At 51.8% G+C, this 19,696-nt stretch overlaps 2 protein-coding genes across 2 annotated transcripts; one reads left to right on the forward strand and one right to left on the reverse strand.

Annotated features, from left to right (window-relative positions):
• Positions 1 to 844: 844 nt before the first annotated feature.
• On the reverse strand, positions 845 to 3,512 carry TMEM276 (transmembrane protein 276). The gene is made up of 3 exons (XM_066203213.1): positions 3,381 to 3,512; positions 2,187 to 2,309; positions 845 to 1,364 (listed from the first exon to the last, which is right to left on the reverse strand). Exons 1-3 carry the CDS (start codon positions 3,510 to 3,512, stop codon positions 867 to 869), a joined length of 753 nt encoding a protein of 250 aa, XP_066059310.1. The 3' UTR covers positions 845 to 866.
• Positions 3,513 to 4,933: 1,421 nt separating this feature from the next.
• Positions 4,934 to 17,505, forward strand: FOXH1 (forkhead box H1). Its single transcript, XM_066203226.1, has 4 exons — positions 4,934 to 5,131; positions 10,965 to 11,078; positions 15,619 to 16,038; positions 17,434 to 17,505. The coding sequence occupies exons 1-4, from the start codon at positions 4,934 to 4,936 to the stop codon at positions 17,503 to 17,505; spliced, it is 804 nt and encodes a 267-aa protein (XP_066059323.1).
• The last annotated feature ends 2,191 nt before the right edge of the window (positions 17,506 to 19,696 follow it).

Raw genomic sequence — 19,696 nt, forward strand, 5'->3', positions numbered from 1 at the left:
GGCTTGTCATGCCCCCGTCCACCCCAAATGTCACCTCGGGGACCCCAAATGTCACCAAAGGGACCCCAAAGTGTCACCTCTGGCCGCCGTGACAAACCTGTCGCCGGTGCCACCACCCCAGTGCCACCGCCCTTGTCACCCTAGTGCCACCACCCGTGTCACACAGTGCCACCACCCCAGTGTCATCAGCGTCACCTCACTGCCACCAGCCCAGTGCCACCAGCCCAGTGCCACCACCCTTGTCACCCCAGTGTCACCTCAGTGACACCACCCCTGTCACCCCAGTGCCACACAGTGCCACCACCCACCAGCGCCACCACCCGTCACCCAGCGACACCACCACAGTGTCACCCCAGCGCCACCACTCCTGTCACCCAGTGCCACCACCACAGTGTCATCCCAGTGCCACCACTCCTGTCACCCCAGTGCCACCACCACAGTGTCACCCAGTGCCACCACCACAGTGTCACCCCAGTGCCACCACCCCTGTCACCCCAGTGCCACCACCACAGTGTCACCCAGTGCCACCACCACAGTGTCACCCCAGTGCCACCACCCCTGTCACCCCAGCACCACCACAGTGTCACCCCAGTGCCACCATCCCTGTCACCCCAGCACCACCACAGTGTCACCCCAGTGCCACCATCCCTGTCACCCCAGCACCACCCCTGTCACCCCAGCGCCACCACCACAGTGTCACCCAGTGCCACCACCACAGTGTCACCCCAGCGCCACCACCACAGTGTCACCCCAGCGCCACCACCACAGTGTCACCCCAGCAACACCACCCCAGCGCCACCACCCCAGTGCCACCACCCCAGTGCCACCAGCCCCGTCACCCCAGCGTCACACAATGTCACACAGTGTCACACAATGTCCCCTCGGGGCTTTACTTGTCCCCCTCCGTCGCCGCCCTCAGCTCCCGCAGCGTCCCCAACAGCGCCAAGCAGGCCGCCACCCTCACCCAGGGGACACTCCCGGGTGCCACCACGTCCCCAAGCGCCACCAGCGCCGCGGCCACCGCGCCGGGTGACGCTGCCGGTCAGCGCGGCCAGCGCCAGCAGCGAGCCGGCCGTCAGCGCGGTGACAAAGTGACACGCCAGGACGCGGCCGTCCCCGCGCCACCAGCAGGCCGCCGCCGCCGCCGAGGTGGCCGAGGCCAGCAGCAGGTTGGCGGTGGCCCTGTCCCCGCCGAGCAGGTGACAACCGAAGGCCACCAAGGGCTGGGCCAGCACGGAGCCGAGCCAGGAGCCCGGCACGGCGGCGTCACCCTCGGGGACACCGCGGGGACAGCTCGGTGACAGCGCGTCGCCGGCGGCCGCCAGCGCCTGCAGGAGGAAACCGGCCGCGGGGCCGCCCGTCACCTGTGGGGACACGGGGACAATTGTCACCTGTGGGGACACCTGTCACCTGTGGGGACAATGGGGACAATTGTCACCTGTGGGGACATGGGGCCAACTGTCACCTGTGAGGACATGGGGACAATTGTCACCTGTGGGGACAGGGGGCCAACTGTCACCTGTGGGGACACGGGGACAATTGTCACCTGTGGGGACACCTGTCACCTGTGGGGACACGGGGACAATTGTCACCTGTGGGGACATGGGGACAACTGTCACCTGTGGGGACACCTGTCACCTGTGGGGACACGGGGACAATTGTCACCTGTGGGGACATGGGGACAATTGTCACCTGTGGGGACATGGGGGACACCTGTCACCTGTGGGGACACCTGTCACCTGTGTGGACATGAGGACATGGGTGACACGGGTGGCATGAGTGACATGGGTGATGTGGGTGGCACAGGGTTGCACAGGTGACACCGGATGGCACAGGTGACACAGGACAGGTGACACCGGACAGCTGACACAGGACAGTGACACCGCTCCCCCTGTCCCCTCAGCATCCCCTGTCCCCACCCGCCCTCTGTCCCCCCAGTCCCCGCCTGTCCCCCCAATGTCCCCAATGTCCCCCAGGGTGTCCCCAATGTCCCCCCACTCCCCCAGTGTCCCCAACGTCCCCAGGGTGTCCCCAATGTCCCCCCACTCCCCCAGTGTCCCCAATGTCCCCAATGTCCCCAATGTCCCCCCACTCCCCCAGTGTCCCCAATGTCCCCAATGTCCCAGCCCAATGTCCCCCCACTCCCCCAGTGTCCCCAGTGTCCCCAATGTCCCCAATGTCCCCACCTTTCTGGCGCGGAGGGCACAGCCCAGGCTGGTGACACACAGCAGCGCCTGTCCCAGGGCCACCCCAGTGTCCCCAATGTCCCCGATGTCCCCCCATGGCCGATGGGGACAACCCCCGGGGACCTGCGGGGACAACGAGGGCTCAGAGTGTCCCCTCCGCCCCTCCCCCCAAGTGCCACCTCCCCCTGTGTCCCCCTGTGTCACCGTGTCCCCAAACCCCTCGTGTCCCTCCCTTGTCCCCATGTCCCTCAGGTGTCCCCATGTCCCTCAGGTGTCCCCATGTCCCCTCCTGTGTCCCCATGTCGCCTCCCCTGTCCCCATGTCCCTCCCGTGTCCCCAAGCCCCCGCCGTCCCCAGTCCCTTCCCCTATCCCAGTGTCCCCTCCATGTCCCCCATGTCCCTCCCCTGTCCCGGTGTCCCCTCCATGTCCCCAAGCCCACCCTGTCCCCATCCAGTCCCGCTGTCCCCGTGTCCCCCAGGTGTCCCCAAGCCCACCCCGGTGTCCCCCCCTGTCCCCGTGTCCCCGCCATTTTCCCGCTGTCCCCCGTGTCCCTCCCATGTCCCCGTGTCCCCGTGGTGTCCCCGTGTCCCCCCCCGGTGTCCCCGTGTCCCCCCCTGTCCCCATGTCCCGCCATTTTCCCGCTGTCCCCCGCTGTCCCCGGTGTCCCCAAGCCCCCGGGTGTCCCCGTGTCCTCCCCTGTCCCCGTATCCCGCCATTTTCCCGCTGTCCCCGCTGTCCCCGGTGTCCCCCCGCTGTCCCCAAGCCCCCCCGGTGTCCCGCCGCTGTCCCCGTGTCCCCCCGGTGTCCCCAAGCCCCCCCGGTGTCCCCCCGGTGTCCCCAAGCCCCCCCGGGTGTCCCCGTGTCCCCTCCTGTCCCCCCTGTCCCCGTGTCCCGCCATTTTCCCGCTGTCCCCGGTGTCCCCAAGCCCCCCCGGTGTCCCCCCGGTGTCCCCAAGCCCCCCCGGTGTCCCCCCGCTGTCCCCAAGCCCCCCGGTGTCCCGCCGCTGTGCCCGTGTCCCCCCGGTGTCCCCAAGCCCCCCCGGTGTCCCCCCGCTGTCCCCAAGCCCCCCCGGTGTCCCGCCGCTGTCCCCGTGTCCCCCCGGTGTCCCCAAGCCCCCTCGGTGTCCCCCCCGGTGTCCCCAAGCCCCCCGGGTGTCCCCGTGTCCCCTCCTGTCCCCGTGTCCCCCCCGGTACCGCCGGTTCCGGCAGCGGCCGCGACCAGGAGCGCGCGCGGGGCCGAGGAAGGGGCGGGGCCAGGGGCGGGGCCGAGCGATCTGATTGGCTGAAGGTCGCGATGGGCGGGGATAACACACCATATATGGGCATGGGACGGCGGGGGGCGGGGCTAAGAGCGAGGCGCGCCGCTGGGTGGGCGTGTCTCGGCGTGGGCGGGGCTAATCAGAGTAATTGGGGATGGACGGGATAGTGGGCGTGGTGATGGAATGGGCGGGGCTAATCGGGGTAATTAGGGACGGGGATAGTGGGTGTGGTTATGGGGTGGGCGGGGCTAATCAAGGTAGTTAGGACTCGGGAATGTGATAATGGGTGTAGCTACAGGGTGGGCGGGGCTAATTAGCATAATCAGGGCTGGGGCTGGGATATTGGGCGTGGTTATGGGGTGGGCATGGCTAATTAGCATAATTAGGACGGAGGGAGGACACTGGGCGTGGTTATGGAGTGGGCGGGGCTAATTTGGGGAATTAGGGATGGGGAGCGGTCATTGGGCGTGGTCATGATGTGGGCGGAGCTAATTAGCATAATTAGGGCTGGGGATGGGATATTGGATGAGGTTATGAGGTGGGCAGGGCTAATTAGGGTAATTAAGGATGGGGATGGGGTATTGGGTGTGGTTATGGGGTGGGCGTGGCTAATTAAGGTAATTAGGTTTTAGGATCACCATTGGGCGTGGTTATGGGGTGGGCGGGGCTAATTAGGGTAATTAGGGCTGGGGTTTGTCTGTTGGGCCAGTCCCAAACCCCAAATCCCATCCCGTGGATCCCATGCCGGCTCTATCCCAATCCCAATTCCATCCCACCCCATCCCAAATCCCAAATCCCAAATCTCATCCCATGGATCCCGTCCCAAATCCCAACCCCCAAATCCCAAATCCCAAATCTCAGATCCCAAATCCCATTTCTAATCTCAAACCCAATCTCAAATTCCAAACCCCAAAGTTTAACATGGATCCCAAATCCCAATCTCAAACCCCAAACCCCAAATCCCCGTGCATCCCATCCCAAATATCAAATCCCAAATCCCAAACCCCCAACCCCAATCCCAAATCCCGTCCCAGTCCTTACATTTCTCCCCAATCCCAAATTCCCAATCCCAAATCCCAAATCCCGGCCCACCCTTTACTCCTTACCCCAAACCCCAAATCCCAATCCCAAATCCCAAATCCCGGCCCACCCTTTACCCCTTACCCCAAATCCCAAATCCCAATCCCAAATCCCAAATCCCGGCCCACCCTTTACCCCAAACCCTCCCCAAATTCCCTTCCCCTCCCCCGGGACAAATCCCGATCTCAAATCCCGATTTCTCCCCCCCCCCTTCCCCCCGGATTCAATCCCGATTTTTCCCCTCCCCCGGGATCCATCCCGACCCTCCCCCGGGACAAATCCCGATTTCTCCCCTCCCCCGGGACAAATCCCGATTTCTCCCCTCCCCCGGGACAAATCCCGATTTCTCCCCTCCCCCGCCGCCCCCTCGATGCCGCCGCCGCCGCCGCTCCCGGGAGCCGCTGCCCCATGCCGGGGGGATTCCCGGGAGGATTCCCGGGGGGATTCCCGGGGGGATTCCCGGGGGGGTTCCCGGGGCTCCCGGGGGGGGATCCCGGGGGGGGGTCTCAGCGCTACCGGCGTCACCCCAAACCCCCGTACTCGTACCTGGCTCTGATCGCGCTCGTCATCCGCGCCGCCCCCGGCCGCCGCCTCAAGCTCGCACAGGTAACGCCGGGACCCCCGCGGGACCCCCGGGACAGCCCCGGGACCCCCGAACCGGGATTCTCATCCATCCCCGGGATCCCCAAACCATCCCCGGGACCCCCGGGACAGCCCCGGGACCCCCGAACTGGGATCTTCATCCATCCCGGGATCCCCAAACCATCCCCGGGACCCCCGGGACAGCCCCGGGACCCCCGAACCGGGATCTTCATCCATCCCGGGATCCCCAAACCATCCCCGGGACCTCCGGGACAGCCCCGGGATCCCCCAAACCATCCCCGGGACCCCCGGGACAGCCCCGGGACCCCCGAACTGGGATCTTCATCCATCCCCGGGACCCCCAAACCATCCCCGGGACCCCCGGGACAGCCCCGGGACCCCCGAACTGGGATCCTGAACCACCCCCGGGACCCCCAAAGTAACCCCGGGATTCCCGATCCAGCCCCGGGACCCCCGAACTGGGATCCTCATCCACCCCCGGGACCCCCGGGACAGCCCCGGGACTCCCGAACTCGGATCCTCATCCATCCCCGGGACCCCCAAACCATCCCCGGGACCCACGGGACAGCCCCGGGACTCCCGATCCAATCCCGGGATCCCCAAACTGGGATCCTCATCCATCCCCGGGACTCCCAAACTGACCCCGGGACTCCCGATCCAATCCCGGGACTCCCCAAACTGGGATCACCGGGAGATCCCCTCGGGATCCCCGATCCAGCTCCGAGATCACCGGGAGACCCCCGGGACCCCCCCAAAATTCTCCCCGGGACCCCCCAGTTGTCGCCAGGACTGCCCGGGATCCCCATTCCGGGACTCGGCAGCCCGGAATTCCCCGAATTGCCGGGATTCTGGAATTGCCGGGAGCCCCGAGATCCCAAAAACTCCCCCCGAAAGAAAAAAAAAACAATCAAAACCCAACAAAAAACCCAAACCCTAAAAATCCCAAATTACAAAACGCCGGGATAAAAATCCCGTCAAAAAAAAAAAAAAAATCCCCAAAAAACTTCCAAAGAACTCCAAAAAAAACCTCTCCCAAACCCCCGCTCCAAAAAATCCAATAAAACCTCCCAAAATCCCTCAAAAAAATCCTCCAAAATCCCATAAAAATCCCCACAACTCCTCCAAAAAAAATCCCTAAAATACCCCAAACCCCCCTGAAAAAAAATTTTTAAAAATTCCCAAAACCCCTCAAAAAAAAAACCCCAATAAAATCCCCCCCAAAATCTCAAAAAACCCCGAAAAACTCAAACACCCAACCCCCCCAAAATCCCAAAAACTCCCCAAAAATCCCAAACCACCCCAAAACCCCCCAAATCCTCAAAAAAAAAAAAACCCCCGAAAATCCCACCCCCCCCCAAATTCCCTAAACCCCTCAAAAAATTAAAAAAAATTCTTTTAAAAAACCCCGAAAAATCGCAAAAGCCCTCAAAAAAAAAATTCCCAAAAAATCCCCCGAAGTCCCCTCAAAAACCCCAAATAATCCAAAACCCCGCTAAAAAACCCCAAAAATCCCTCAAAACGCTGAAAAAAATCCCCCAAACTGCCCCAAAAAATCCCCCAAACTCCCCAAAACCTCCCCAAAATCCCTCAAAAATTAAAAAAAATTCCCTAAACTGCCCCAAAAAACCCAAAAAATCCCAAAAAATGGAAAAAAACGCATCAAGCCCCCAAACCTCCAAAAAAAACCCCTCAAAAATTCACCCAAAATTCCCAAAAAACCCAAAAACTCCCCCCAAAACCCCAAAAAATTCCTAAAAAAAAAGAAAAATCAAAACCCCTCCAAAAAATCCCCCCAAAATCCCCAAATCCCTCAAAAAAAAACTAAACCCAAAAATTCCCCCAAATTCCCCCCAAAAATCCCAAATCCCTCAAAAAATGCCTCTAAACTCTCAAAACATCCCCAAAATCCCCCAAAAAATTCCTCAGACCCTCTCAAAAAATCCCCAAATACCATCAACCCCCACCCAAAAAAACCTCAAAAAACCCCCCAAAAAATCCCCCAAAAACCCCACAAAATTCCAAAAAAAATCCAAAAAAACCCCACAAAAATCCACAAAAATCTCCACAAAAATCCCCCCCCAAAAAAAACCCAAAATCCCAAAAATCCCCAAACTCACTCCCCCAAAAATCCCCCAAAAAAACCCCAAAAATTCCCCCCAAAATTCCTAAAAAATCCCCACAAAAAAATCCCCAAAAAACCTCCCAAAAATCCCCCGAAATGCCCAAAATATCCCCAAAACAACCCAAAAATTTCCCAAAAACCCCGACAAAAATCCCCACAAAAAAACCCCAAAATCCCCCCCAAAATTCCCCCCAAAATCCCCAAAATATCCCCAAAAAACCCCCAAAATTTCCCAAAAATCTCCACAAAAAAACCCCCAAAATTCCAAAAATCCCCACAAAAAAAACCCCCAAAATTCCCAAAAAACCCCCAAAATTCCCCAAAATCCCCCAAATTTCCCCCAAATCCCAAACCTCAACCGCCGCCACCCCCCGGGGCCCTGGGGGAGGGGAGGCGACAGGAGGTGACAAAGGCGACAGAGGCGACAGAGGCGACAGAGCCGCGGGGGTGCCAGACCCCCCGGCGCCGCCATTGTCGCCTCTGTCGCGACATTCGCGGCGCGGGGAAACGGCGCCACACACGGGGGGGGGGAGGGGGGAGTTTGGTCCGGGGGGATTTTGGGGGTTTTGGGGTTTTTTGGGGATTTGGGGTTTTTGGGGATTTTGCGGTTTTTGGGGATTTGGGTTTTTGGGGATTTGGGGTTTTTTGGGGATTTGGGTTTTTTTGGGATTTTTTGGGGATTTGGAATTTTTGGGGATTTGGGGTTTTTGGGGGATTTTGGGGATTTTGGGGATTTGGGGTTTTTGGGGATTTGGGTTTTTTGGAGATTTGGGGTTTTTTGGGGATTTGGGGTTTTTGGGGATTTGGGGTTTTTTTGGGGATTTTGGGGTTTTTGGGGATTTGGGTTTTTTGGAGATTTGGGGTTTTTTGGGGATTTGGGGTTTTTGGGGATTTGGGGTTTTTTTGGGGATTTTGGGGTTTTTGGGGATTTGGGTTTTTTGGGGATTTGGGGTTTTTGGGGATTTGGGGTTTTTGGGGTTTTTTGGGGATTTGGGGATTTTGGGGGGATTTTGGGGATTTGGGGTTTTTGGGGATTTTGGGGTTTTTGGGGATTTGGGGTTTTTGGGGGATTTGGGGTTTTTTGGGGGATTTTGGGGTTTTTGGGGATTTTGGGGTTTTTTGGGGGATTTGGGGTTTTTTGGGGATTTGGGGATTTTGGGGGATTTTGGGGATTTTGGGGATTTGGGGTTTTTGGGGATTTGGGGTTTTTGGGGGGGATTTGGGGTTTTTTGGGTTTTTTTGGGGATTTTTGGGTATTTTGGGGTTTTTTTGGGGATTTGGGGTTTTTGGGGGATTTGGGGTTTTGGGGGATTTGGGGTTTTTGGGGATTTTGGGGTTTTTTTGGGGATTTTGGGGGATTTTGGGGTTTTTTGGGGGATTTGGGGTTTTTGGGGGATTTGGGGTTTTGGGGGATTTTGGGGTTTTTGGGGATTTTGGGGGTTTTTCGGGATTTGGGTTTTTTTGGGGGGATTTGGGGTTTTTTGGGGGGATTTGGGTTTTTTTGGGGATTTGGGTTTTTTGGGGGGGATTTGGGTTTTTTTGGGGGGGATTTGGGGTTTTTTTGGGGATTTGGGGTTTTTTGGGGGGATTTTGGAGTTTTTTGGGGGATTTTGGGGATTTTTGGGGGATTTGGGGTTTTTGGGGATTTGGAGTTTTTTGGGGATTTTGGGGTTTTTTGGGGGATTTGAGGTTTTTTTGGGGGATTTGGGGTTTTGGGGGATTTGACGTTTTTTGGGGGATTTTGGGGATTTGGGGTTTTTGGGGTTTTGGGTTTTTTTGGGGATTTGGGGTTTTTTGGGGATTTGGGGATTTTTGGGGATTTGGGGTTTTTGGCAATTTGGTTTTTTGGGGGGGATTTGGGTTTTTTTGGGGGGATTTTGGGTTTTTGGGGATTTGGGGTTTTTGGGGATTTGGGGTTTTTTGGGGGATTTGGCGTTTTTTGGGGGATTTTGGGGTTTTTTGGGGATTTGGGATTTTTTGGGGGATTTGGGGTTTTTGGTCTTTGGGAGGGTTTGGGGTTATTTTGGGGGGATTTGGAGTTTTTGGGGGGATTTGGGGTTTTTTAGGGGGATTTGGGGTTTTTTGGGGATTTGGGGTTTTTTGGGGATTTGGCGTTTTTTGGGGGATTTTGGGGTTTTTTGGGGATTTGGGATTTTTTGGGGGATTTTGGGGTTTTTGGGGGATTTGGGTTTTTTTGGGGGGATTTGTGGTTTTTTGGGGATTTGGGGTTTTTGGGGGGATTTGGGGGTTTTTGGGGGATTTGGGGTTTTTGGGGGTTTGGGGTTTTGGGGGTCTTGGGGTTTTGAGGATTTTGGGATTTTTCGGGATTTTGGGGTTTTTTGGGGGGATTTGGGGTTTTTTGGGAGGTTTGAGGGTTTTTTTGGGGGGATGTGTTTTTAGGGGATTTTTGATCGATTTTTGGGGGATTTTTGAGGGGTTTGGGGGCATTTTTTTGTGGGTTTTTTTTAAGGTTTTGGGGGTTTTTTTGAAGGATTCTTTTGGGGTTTTTGGGAGTTTTTGGAGGTTTTTGGCGGTTTTTTGACTTTTTTGGGGGGGCGGAGTTGGGTTTTTTTGTTGTTGTTTTTCGGGGATGTTTGAGGGGTTTCATTGGGGTTTTTTTTCGCAATTTTTTGGTGTTTCTTTAAACTTTTTTTGCTTTTCTGGGGGGTTTAAAGGGCGTTTGGGGTTTTTTTTGAGGTTTTGGGGCTTTGGGGAGATTTTGGGGTGTTTTTTTCGGGATTTTTTGGGGGGTTTTGGGGGATTTTGGGGTGGGTTTGAAGGTTTTTTGCCGTTTTTTGGGGTTTTTGCGGGAGTTTTGGGGAGTTTTTAGGGGATTTTTTTTCCTAGGAGGTTTTTGAAGGTTCTTGTGGCTCTTTTTGGGTTTTTTGGGTGAATTTTTGGTTTTTTTGTGGGGTTTTCTTGGTTTTGTGGTTTTTTTTTGGGGGGAGGGTTGGGATTTTTTGCGGGAATTTTGGAGTTTGGGTTTTTTTTTGTGGGGGTTGGGAGATTTTGGGGAGGTTTTTTCGGAGGGGTTGGCGTTTTTTGAAGGTTTTTTTTGGGCGGGTTTGGGATTTTTGGGGATTTTTTGGGGGGCGGTTTGGGGGATTTTTGGAGGGTTTCTTTCGGTGTTTGGGGTTTCTGGGATCCCCCAAAATCATCCGAAATTTTGTGGGATTTTTTGGGGCTGGAAGGGGAATTTTGGGATGGGATAAAAAAAATCCAATTTGGGGTCAGGATTTGGGATTTTGGGGGGATTTTTAATGATTTTTGGGGGATTTTTAGGATTTTGGGGATCCCCAAATTTACGGGATCTCCCAAAAATTATCCAAATTCTTCTGGGATTTTTTAGGGCTGGAAGGGGAATTTTGGGATGGGATAAAACAAATCCCATTTTGGGGTCGGGATTTGGGATTTTTGAGGGGATTTTTTGGTTTTTTGGGGGGGATTTTTTGGGGGGTTTTGGGATTTTTTGGGATTTATGGGACACCCCCCTCAAATTTATGAGATTCCCCCCAAAATTATCCAAATTTTCCTGGGGTTATTGGGGCTGGGAGGGGAATTTTGGGGTGGGATTTTAAAGAAAAAAAATCCAATTTAGGCAAAATTAATGAGGATTCTTTTGGGAATTTTGGATTTTTTTTTTTTTTTTTTTTTTTTTTTGGGATTTTTAGGATCACCCCAAAATGTTTTTTGGGTTTTGGTTGTTTTTTTTTTTTATCCCAGATCATCCAGCAGCTCCGGAGCCTGTTCCCGTTTTTCGGGGGCGGCTACCAGGGCTGGAAGGATTCCGTGCGTCACAACCTCTCCTCCAACCCCTGCTTCGCCAAGGTTTGGGGACTTTTTTGGGGTTTTTTGGGGGGATTTTGGGGGTTTTTTTGGGGGGATTTTGGGGTTTTGGGAAAGGGGTAGGATGAGGGGGGGGGGATTTGGGTTTTGGGGTCCCAAAATCGGGGATTTGGGGTCAAATAAATTTGGGGGGATTTGGGGGTTTGCGGAATTTTTTAGGGGATTTTTGGGGTCCTAATTTGGGGAATTTCGGGGGTTCAAATTTGGGTGACTTGGGGGTCTCAATTTATGGGATTTTTGGGGTCTCATTTAGGGGATTTTGGGGTCACATTTAGGGGGTTTTGGGGTCAGATTTAGGGGATTTTGGGGTCCCATTTAGGCGATATTTGGGGTCTCAATTTGGGGGATTTGGGTCCAAATTTGGGGGATTTTGGGGTTCCAATTTGTGGGGTTTGGGGTCAAATTTGGGGGATTTTTGGGGTCCCATTACCAGACTTTTGAGGTCCCATTTAGGCGATTTTTGGGGTCTCAATTTGGGGGATTTGGGTCCAAATTTGCGGGATTTTGGGGTCCCAATTTGGAGGTTTTGGAATCAGAATTTGGGGAATTTTGGGGTCTCAATTTGGGGGATTTTGGGGTCCCAATTTAGGGGATTTTTGGGGTCACAATCTGGGGGATTTTGGGGTCACAATTTAGGGATTTTTGGGGTCCCATTCCCAAGCTTTTGGGGTCCCATTTAGGGGATTTTTGGGATCTCAGTTTGGGGATTTTTGGGGTCAAATTTGGGGGTTTTGGGGTCCCAATTTGGGGGTTTTGGGGTCTCAATTTGGGGGATTTTTGGGGTCTTAATTTGGGGGATTTTGGGGTCTCAATTTGGGGGTTTTGGGGTCCCAACTTGGGGAATTTTGGGGTCCCATTTAGGGGAATTTTGGGGTCACAAATTGGGGGACTTTGGGGTCACAATTTGGGGGATTTGGGGTAAAATTTAGGAGATTTTTGGGGTCACATTTAGGGGATTTTTGGGGTCCCAATTTGGGGATTTTTGGGGTCCCAATTTGTGGGGTTTGAGGTCAAATTTGGGGGATTTTTGGGGTCCCATTCCCAGGCTTTTGGGGTCCCATTTAGGGGATTTTTGGGGTCCCATTTAGGGGATTTTTGGGGTCACAATTTGGGGATTTTTGGGGGTCCCAATCTGGGGGCTTTTGGGGTCCCATTAAGGGAATTTTTGGGGTCCCTTTCTGGATGTTTTGGGGTCCCATTTTAGGGGATTTTGGGATCCCAATTTGGGCTTTGGGGTGCCAGTTTGGGGGATTTTTGGGGTCCCAATTTGGGGGATTTGGGGACAAATTTAGGAGATTTTTGGGTCCCATTTAGGGCATTTTTGGGGTCCCAATTTGGGGGATTTGGGGACAAATTTAGGAGATTTTTGGGTCCCATTTAGGGCATTTTTGGGGTCACAATTTGGGGGATTTTTGGGGTCCCATCTTAGGGGATTTTTGGGGTCACAATTTGGGGGATTTGGGGTCAAATTTGGGGGATTTTTGGGGTCCCATTCCCAGGCTTTTGGGGTCCCATTTAGGGGATTTTTAGGGTCTCAATTTGGGGGATTTTGGGGTCCCAATTTGGGGATTTTGGGGGTCAAATTTGGGGGTTTTGGGGTCCCAATTTGGGGATTTTGGGGGTCAAATTTGGGGAATTTTGGGGTCCCAATTTGGGGGATTTTGGGTCTTAATTTGGGGGTTTTGGGGTCCCAATTTGGGGGTTTTGGGGTCTCAATTTGGGGGTTTTGGGGTCAAATTTGGGGGTTTTGGGGTCCCAATTTGGGGGTTTTGGGGTCTCAATTTGGGGGATTTTTGGGGTCTCAATTTGGGGGATTTTTGGGTCTCAATTTGGGGGTTTTGGGGTCCCAACTTGGGGAATTTTGGGGTCCCATTTAGGGGAATTTTGGGGTCACAATTTGGGGGATTTGGGGTAAAATTTAGGAGATTTTGGGGTCACATTTAGGGGATTTTAAGGTCCCAATTTGGGGATTTTTGGGGTCACAATTTGGGGGATTTGGGGTCAAATTTGGGGGATTTTTGGGGTCCCATTCCCAGGCTTTTGGGGTCCCATTTAGGGGATTTTTAGGGTCTCAATTTGGGGGATTTTGGGGTCCCAATTTGGGGATTTTTGGGGTCAAATTTGGGGGTTTTGGGGTCCCAATTTGGGGGATTTTTGGGGTCCCATCCTTGTGAGGTCCTCACCTGGAATTTCGGGTTTTTTGCGGTCCCACGTGGGAATTTTTAGGAGTTTTTTTGGTTTTGTTTTTGGTTTTTTTAGGGATTATAATTGGATTTTTTTTGTGATTTTTTTTCTTGAGGGACTTTTTTGTGATTTTTTTTTTTTTTAGGATTTTTTGTTAGGAATTTTTTTTTAGGGTTTTTTTTAGGAATTTTTTTTTGATTTCTTTTCTGTAGATTTTGGGTTTTTTTGGTTTTCTTTTTTTCGGATTTTTTTTAGGGTTTTTTTAGGATTTCTTTTTTTAGGTTTTTTTTAGGATTTTTTTTAGGATTTTCTTTTTTAGTTTTTTTTAGGGTTTTTTATGATTTCTTTTTTTAGCATTTTTTCTTTTTAGGATTTTTATTTTTAGGATTTATTTTTTTAGTTTTTTTTAGGATTTTTTTAGGATTCTTTTTTAGGTTTTTTTTAGGGTTTTTTTAGAATTTCTTTTTTTAGGATTTTTTTTTAGGGTTTTTTTTTAGGATTTCTCCTTTTTTAGGATTTTTTCTTTTTAGGATTTTTTCTTTTTAGGAATTTTGTTATAGGATTTCTTTTTTTGTTTTTTTTTTTTTTTAGGATTTCTCTTTTTTTTTTAAGTTTTTTTTTCTTTTAGGATTTCTCTTTTTTAGATTTTTTTTAGGATTTTTTTCTAGGATTTTTTTAATGGTGTTTTTAGCGTTTTTTTAGGATTTTTTTAAAGTTTTTTTTTAGGGTTTTCTAAAGGATTTTTTTAGGATTTTTCTTTAGTTTTTTTAGGATTTTTTTTTCTTTTTTAGTTTTTTTTTTAGGAGTTTTTTTTAGGATTTTTTTTTTAGGATTTTATTTTTTTAGGATTTGTCCTTTTAGGATTTTTTTTTAGGTTTTTTTTTAGGATTGTTTTTTAGGATTTTTTAAAGGTTTTTTAGGGTTTTTTAGGGGTTTTTTTAGGAATTTTTTTTAGGGTTTTTTTTCGGATTTTTTTTTTTGGATTTTTTTTTAGGTTTTTTGTAGGATTTTCTTTTTTAGGATTTTTCTTTTTAGGATTTTTCCTTTTAGGATTTTTCTTTTAGGATTTTTCTTTTTAGGTTTTTTTATGGATTTCTTTTTTAGGTTTTTTTTAGGGTTTTTTTAGGAATATTTTTTAATTTTTTTTAGGATTTTTTTTAGTTTATTTTTAGGAATTTTTTTAGGGTTTTTTTAGGATTTTTTTTACGTTTTTTTTAGAAATTTTTTTTTAGGAATTTTTTTTAGGTTTTTTTAGGGTTTTTTAGGATTTTTTTTAGGGTTTTCTTTTTTAGTTTTTTTTAAGGGTTTTTTAATGGTTTTTCTTTTTAGGTTTTTTTTTAGGATTTTTTTTAGGATTTTTTTTAGATTTTTTTTAGGATTTTTTTTTTAGTATTTTTTTTTTTAGGATTTTTCCTTTTAGGATTTTTTTTTTTAGGATTTTTTTTTAGTTTTTTTTAGGGTTTTTTAGGATTTTTTTTTAGGGTTTTCTTTTTTAGGTTTTTTTAGGGGTTTTTTTTAGGATTTCTCCTTTTTTAGGATTTTTTCTTTTTACGACTTTTTCTTTTCAGGAATTTTTTTTAGGATTTCTTTTTTTGGGTTTTTTTTTTTTTAGGATTTCTCTTTTTTTAGGTTTTTTTCTTTTAGGATTTCTCTTTTTTAGATTTTTTTTAGGATTTTTTTTTAGGATTTTTTTAGGTTGTTTTTAGCGTTTTTTTAGGATTTTTTAAAAGTTTTTTTTTTAGGGTTTTTTAAAGGATTTTTTAAGGGGTTTTTTTTAAGGTTTTTTTAGGATTTTTTTATTTTCTTTTTTAGTTTTTTTTTAGGAGTTTTTTTAGGATTGTTTTTTTAGGATTTTTTTAAGGTTTTTTTAGGGTTTTTTAGGGGTTTTTTTAGGATTTTTTTTTTAGGTTTTTTTCGGGTTTTTTTTTTCGGATTTTCTTTTTTAGGTTTTTTTTTGGATTTTTTTTTTTAGGATTTTTTTTAGGATTTTTCTTTTTAGGATTTTTTTTTAGGATTTTTTTTAGGATTTTTTTTTAGGAATTTTTTTCTAGGATTTTTTTTTTTTTAGGATTGCTCCTTTTAGGATTTTTTTTTTAAGTATTTTTTTTTTTTTAGGATTTTTCCTTTTAGTATGTTTTTATTTTAGGATTTTTCCTTTCAGGATTTTTCTTTTCAGGATTTTTTCTTTTCAGAATTTTTTTTTTCTTTTCAGAATTTTTTTTTTTTTAGGATTTTTTTTTTTTTTTTTTTGTTTTTGGCGGCGGTTTTTCTTTTCCAGAACTCTTCCCTCTTCCTCCTTCCACCTTGAAACTCCGGCTGTTCTCGCCGTCCCCCGCAGGTGCTGAAGGACCCCTCGAAGCCGCAGTCCAAAGGCAACTTCTGGACCGTGGACGTGTCGCGCATCCCGCCCGCGGCGCTGAAGCTGCAGAACACGGCGGTGGCGCGCGGCGGCGGCGACAACGCCACCGTCCCCTTTGTCCCCGACCTGTCCCCCTTCGTCCTCTCGGGCTGTCCCTACCCCCCGACCCTTCCTCACCCTCCTCCTCCTCCTCCTCCACCTCCCCAAAATTCCAGCTTCTCCATCGATTCCCTGCTCAAGGAGACGCCCGGAGAAGGGGGTGACCCCAAAGGCGCCACGTCCCCGCGGCTTTGGGGACACTTTTGGGGACAGCTGCCCACCTCCTACAGCACGGCCGTGGCCCCCAACGCCGTGGCGCCGCCCCGAGGGGGGACCCCGCTTTTTTGGGGGGTCCTCCCCGTGACCCCACATCCCCCCCGGCCCCAAAACCCGCCGGCTTCGGGGGATTTGGGGAATTATTTGGGGAATTCGGGAGGGGCGCCCCCCCAATAAAAGCGTCTTCGACGTGTGGCTGAGCCACCCCGGGGACATCGCCATCAGGGGGTGATGACGTCACGGCGGGGGGCGCCCCCCCAAAATTTTTTTGGGGGAGGGGGAAGGGGGGGGGTCACCGCCCCAAAAGTCGAAAATTTGGGGGTGTCACACCCCCCCCCCCTCCTTCCCAAAATCGGGTGGGAGCAACCTAAAATTATCGGGCTGGATATTGATATCAGGGGGGATGACGTCATAGGGGCGCCCCCAAAAATTTTCGGGGGGGGGGGGGTGTGTCACCGCCCCAAAATGACAAAATTTGGGGGGGGGCGTCACCCCCCCAAAAGTGGGTGGGACCACTTCAGAATTTTGGGCTGGATATTGACATCGGGGTGATGACGTCATAGGGCCCCCCAAAAATTTTCGGGGGGGGGGTGTGTCACCGCCCCAAAATGACAAAATTTGGGGAGGGCGTCACCCCCCCAAAAGTGGGTGGGACCACTTCAGAATTCTGGGCTGGATATTGATATCGGGGTGATGACGTCATAGGGGCCCCCCAAATTTTGGGGGGGGTGTGTCACCGCCCCAAAATGACAAAATTTGGGGAGGGCGTCACCCCCCCAAAAGTGGGTGGGACCACTTCAGAATTCTGGGCTGGATATTGATATCGGGGTGATGACGTCATAGGGGCCCCCCAAAATTTGGGGGGGGTGTGTCACCGCCCCAAAATGACAAAATTTGGGGAGGGCGTCACCCCCCCCAAAAGTGGGTGGGACCACTTCAGAATTCTGGGCTGGATATTGATATCGGGGTGATGACGTCATAGGGGCGCCCCCCTCCCCCAAAATTTGGGGGGGTCGCCAACACGAAGTGGCGAAATTTGGGTCAACTCCCCAAAAATCACGTGGGACCCCAAAATTTTGGGGGCGTGGCATGCCAAGATTGGGCGGGACCCCCCCCAAAATTTGACGGAGGTCATGGCGATGACGTCATCGAGGTCACCCCTAAAATGTTGGGGGGGGGGGGAGAGTCAGGCGCCCCAAAATGACAAATTCTGGGGGTGTCACCACCCCAAAATCGCGAGTGACCCCAAAATTTTGGGGGTGTCACCCCCCCCCCCCCTCCCCAAAATTGGGTGGAACCACCCCAAAATTTGAGCGCGGATATTGCCAACAGGCGATGACGTCATCGGAGTGACGTGTGACCCCAAAATTTGGGGGCGTCGCCCTCCCCAAACCGCGTGGCCCCACCCCAAAATTCTGGGGTGTATATTGATATCGGGGTGATGACGTCATCACTGTCCCCCCAAATTTGGGGGCGCAGTCGCCCGCGCGGGCTGATGACGTCATCGGCGTCACCGCAATAACTTGGGGGCGGGCATCGCCACCGGGGTGATGACGTCACCGGGGAATCATCGCCAACGTGTGATGACGTCATCGCGGCGATCGCCGTCGGGGCGATGACGTCATCGGTGTCACCTCCCTCCCCCCCCAATAAAGACGGTTGGGGGCGGCGCCCTCCCAGTCACTCCCAGTTAAACCAGTTTGGTCCCAGTCACTCCCAGTTCGGTCCCAGACCATCCCAGTCATTCCCAGTTAAACCCAGTTTGTTCCCAGTCCCTCCCAGTATCCCATTATCCCATTTGAGTCCATCCCAGTCACTCCCAGTTCAGCCCCAGTCCATCCCAGTCACTCCCAGTTAAACCCAGTTTGGTCCCAGTCACTCCCAGTCGCTCCCCGTTTGATTCTAGTCCCCTCCCAGTTTGGTCCCAGTTTGCTCCCAGTTTAGTCCTAGTTCATCCCAGTTTGGTCCCAGTTTGATCCCAGTTTGCTCCCAGTCACTCCCAGTTTGCTCCCAGTCACTCCCAGTTCGCTCCCAGTCACTCCTAGTCCATCCCAGTTTGGTTCCAGTTGCTCCCAGTTTGCTCCCAGTTTGATCACAGTTGCTCCCAGTTTGGTCCCAGTTTGGTCCCAGTCCCTCCCAGTTTGCTCCCAGTCTCTCCCAGTTAAACCACTTTGGTCCCAGTCACTCCCAGTTTGGTCCCAGTCCATCCCAGTCACTCCCAGTTTGATTCCAGTCCCCTCCCAGTTTGGTCCCAGTTTGATCTCAGTTTGGTCCCAGTCACTCCCAGTTCAGTCCTAGTTCATCCCAGCTTGGTCCCAGCTTAGTCCCAGTTTGCTCCCAGTCACTCCCAGTTTGCTCCCAGTCACTCCCAGTTAAACCACTTTGGTCCCAGTCACTCCCAGTTCAGTTCCAGTTTGTTCCCAGTCCCTCCCAGTATCCCATTATCCCATTTGAGTCCATCCCAGTCACTCCCAGTCCATCCCAGTCACTCCCAGTCACTCCCAGTTTGATTCCAGCCCCCTCCCAGTTTGGTCCCAGTTTGGTCCCAGTTTAGTCCTAGTTCATCCCAGTTTGGTTCCAGTTGCTCCCAGTTCGCTCCCAGTTTGATCACAGTTGCTCCCAGTTTGGTCCCAGTTTGGTCCCAGTCCCTCCCAGTTAAACCAGTTTGGTCCCAGTCACTCCCAGTTCAGTCCCAGTCCATCCCAGTCACTCCCAGTTTGATTCCAGTCCCCTCCCAGTTTGGTCCCAGTTTGATCCCAGTTTGGTCCCAGTCACTCCCAGTTTGCTCCCAGTTTGATCACAGTTGCTCCCAGTCCCTCCCAGTTCTGGGGCAGCGCCAGCGGGGTGGGACTGACAAATGGGGGAGGGGATTTGGGATATGGGGGAAATTTGGGATTTGGGAAATGGGGGAAATTTGGGATTTGGGGTTCAGGGATCGGGGATTCGGGGCTTCAGGGATTTGGGATTTGGGGATTTGGGGGAAATTTGGGATGGGGGGATGGGAGATTCAGGGATTTGGGGGTTCAGGGATTGGGGATTGAGGGATTTGGGAAATTCAGGGATTTGGGATTGGGATTTGGGGTGATGGGATTTGGGGGGGTTCAGGGGTTTGGGATTTGGGGGAAATTTGGGATGGGGGATGGGAGATGGGGTTGTTCGGGGATTTGGGGGAATTCAGGGGTTTGGGATTTGGGGTTATAGGGATTGGGAGGGATGGGATTGGGGGGGCGATTCAGGGATTTGGGATTTTGGGATTTCAGGGGGGTCCTGTGGGGTCAGGGCTCCGGGGCTCCTGAGGGCACTGGGAGCCCGGGTGACACCGGCGACACCGGTGACGCCGGCGGCGCTGTCACTGTCCCCTCCCCGCTGCCCACCCCGGGGGGGCTCGGCCCCGATCGAACTGAGACCGACGGGGGCGGGCGGAGCCGAACCGGAGCCGAACCCGCCCGAGCGGAACCGACCCGACCCGAACCCGCCCGAGCGGAACCGACCCGACCCGAACCCGCCCGAGCGGAACCGACCCGACCCGAACACCCGAATCCGCCCGAGCGGAACCGACCCGACCCGAACCCACCCGAGTGACCCGAACCCACCCGAGTGACCCGAACCCGCCCGAGTGACCCGAACCCGCCCGAGTGACCCGAGTGACCCGAACCCGCCCGAGTGACCCGAACCCGCCCGAGTGACCCGAACCCGCCCGAGGAAACCCGAACCCGCCCGAGTGACCCGAACCCGCCCGAGT

This window comes from Chamaea fasciata, unplaced genomic scaffold (assembly GCF_029207755.1).
Source record: "Chamaea fasciata isolate MVZ Bird 193981 ecotype frontalis unplaced genomic scaffold, bChaFas1.0.hap1 SCAF_1, whole genome shotgun sequence".
In the NCBI taxonomy this organism is placed as follows: domain Eukaryota; kingdom Metazoa; phylum Chordata; class Aves; order Passeriformes; family Sylviidae; genus Chamaea; species Chamaea fasciata.

What these genes read in the sequence shown, in the direction of transcription:
- TMEM276 (XM_066203213.1), bottom strand. Translation starts at nt 3,512, where the DNA reads ATGCCCATATATGGTGTGTTATCCCCGCCCATCGCGACCTTCAGCCAA. An exon ending in GGCCGCTGCCGGAACCGGCG is followed by an intron (nt 2,310 to 3,380) that starts GTACCGGGGGGG and finishes TTGTCCCCGCAG; the next exon opens with GTCCCCGGGGGTTGTCCCCA. An exon ending in GTGCCCTCCGCGCCAGAAAG is followed by an intron (nt 1,365 to 2,186) that starts GTGGGGACATTG and finishes GTGTCCCCACAG; the next exon opens with GTGACGGGCGGCCCCGCGGC.
- FOXH1 (XM_066203226.1), top strand. Translation starts at nt 4,934, where the DNA reads ATGCCGGGGGGATTCCCGGGAGGATTCCCGGGGGGATTCCCGGGGGGA. An exon ending in GCCGCCTCAAGCTCGCACAG is followed by an intron (nt 5,132 to 10,964) that starts GTAACGCCGGGA and finishes TGTTTTTTTTTT; the next exon opens with TTATCCCAGATCATCCAGCA. An exon ending in TTTTTTGGGGGGTCCTCCCC is followed by an intron (nt 16,039 to 17,433) that starts GTGACCCCACAT and finishes TTGGGGGCGCAG; the next exon opens with TCGCCCGCGCGGGCTGATGA.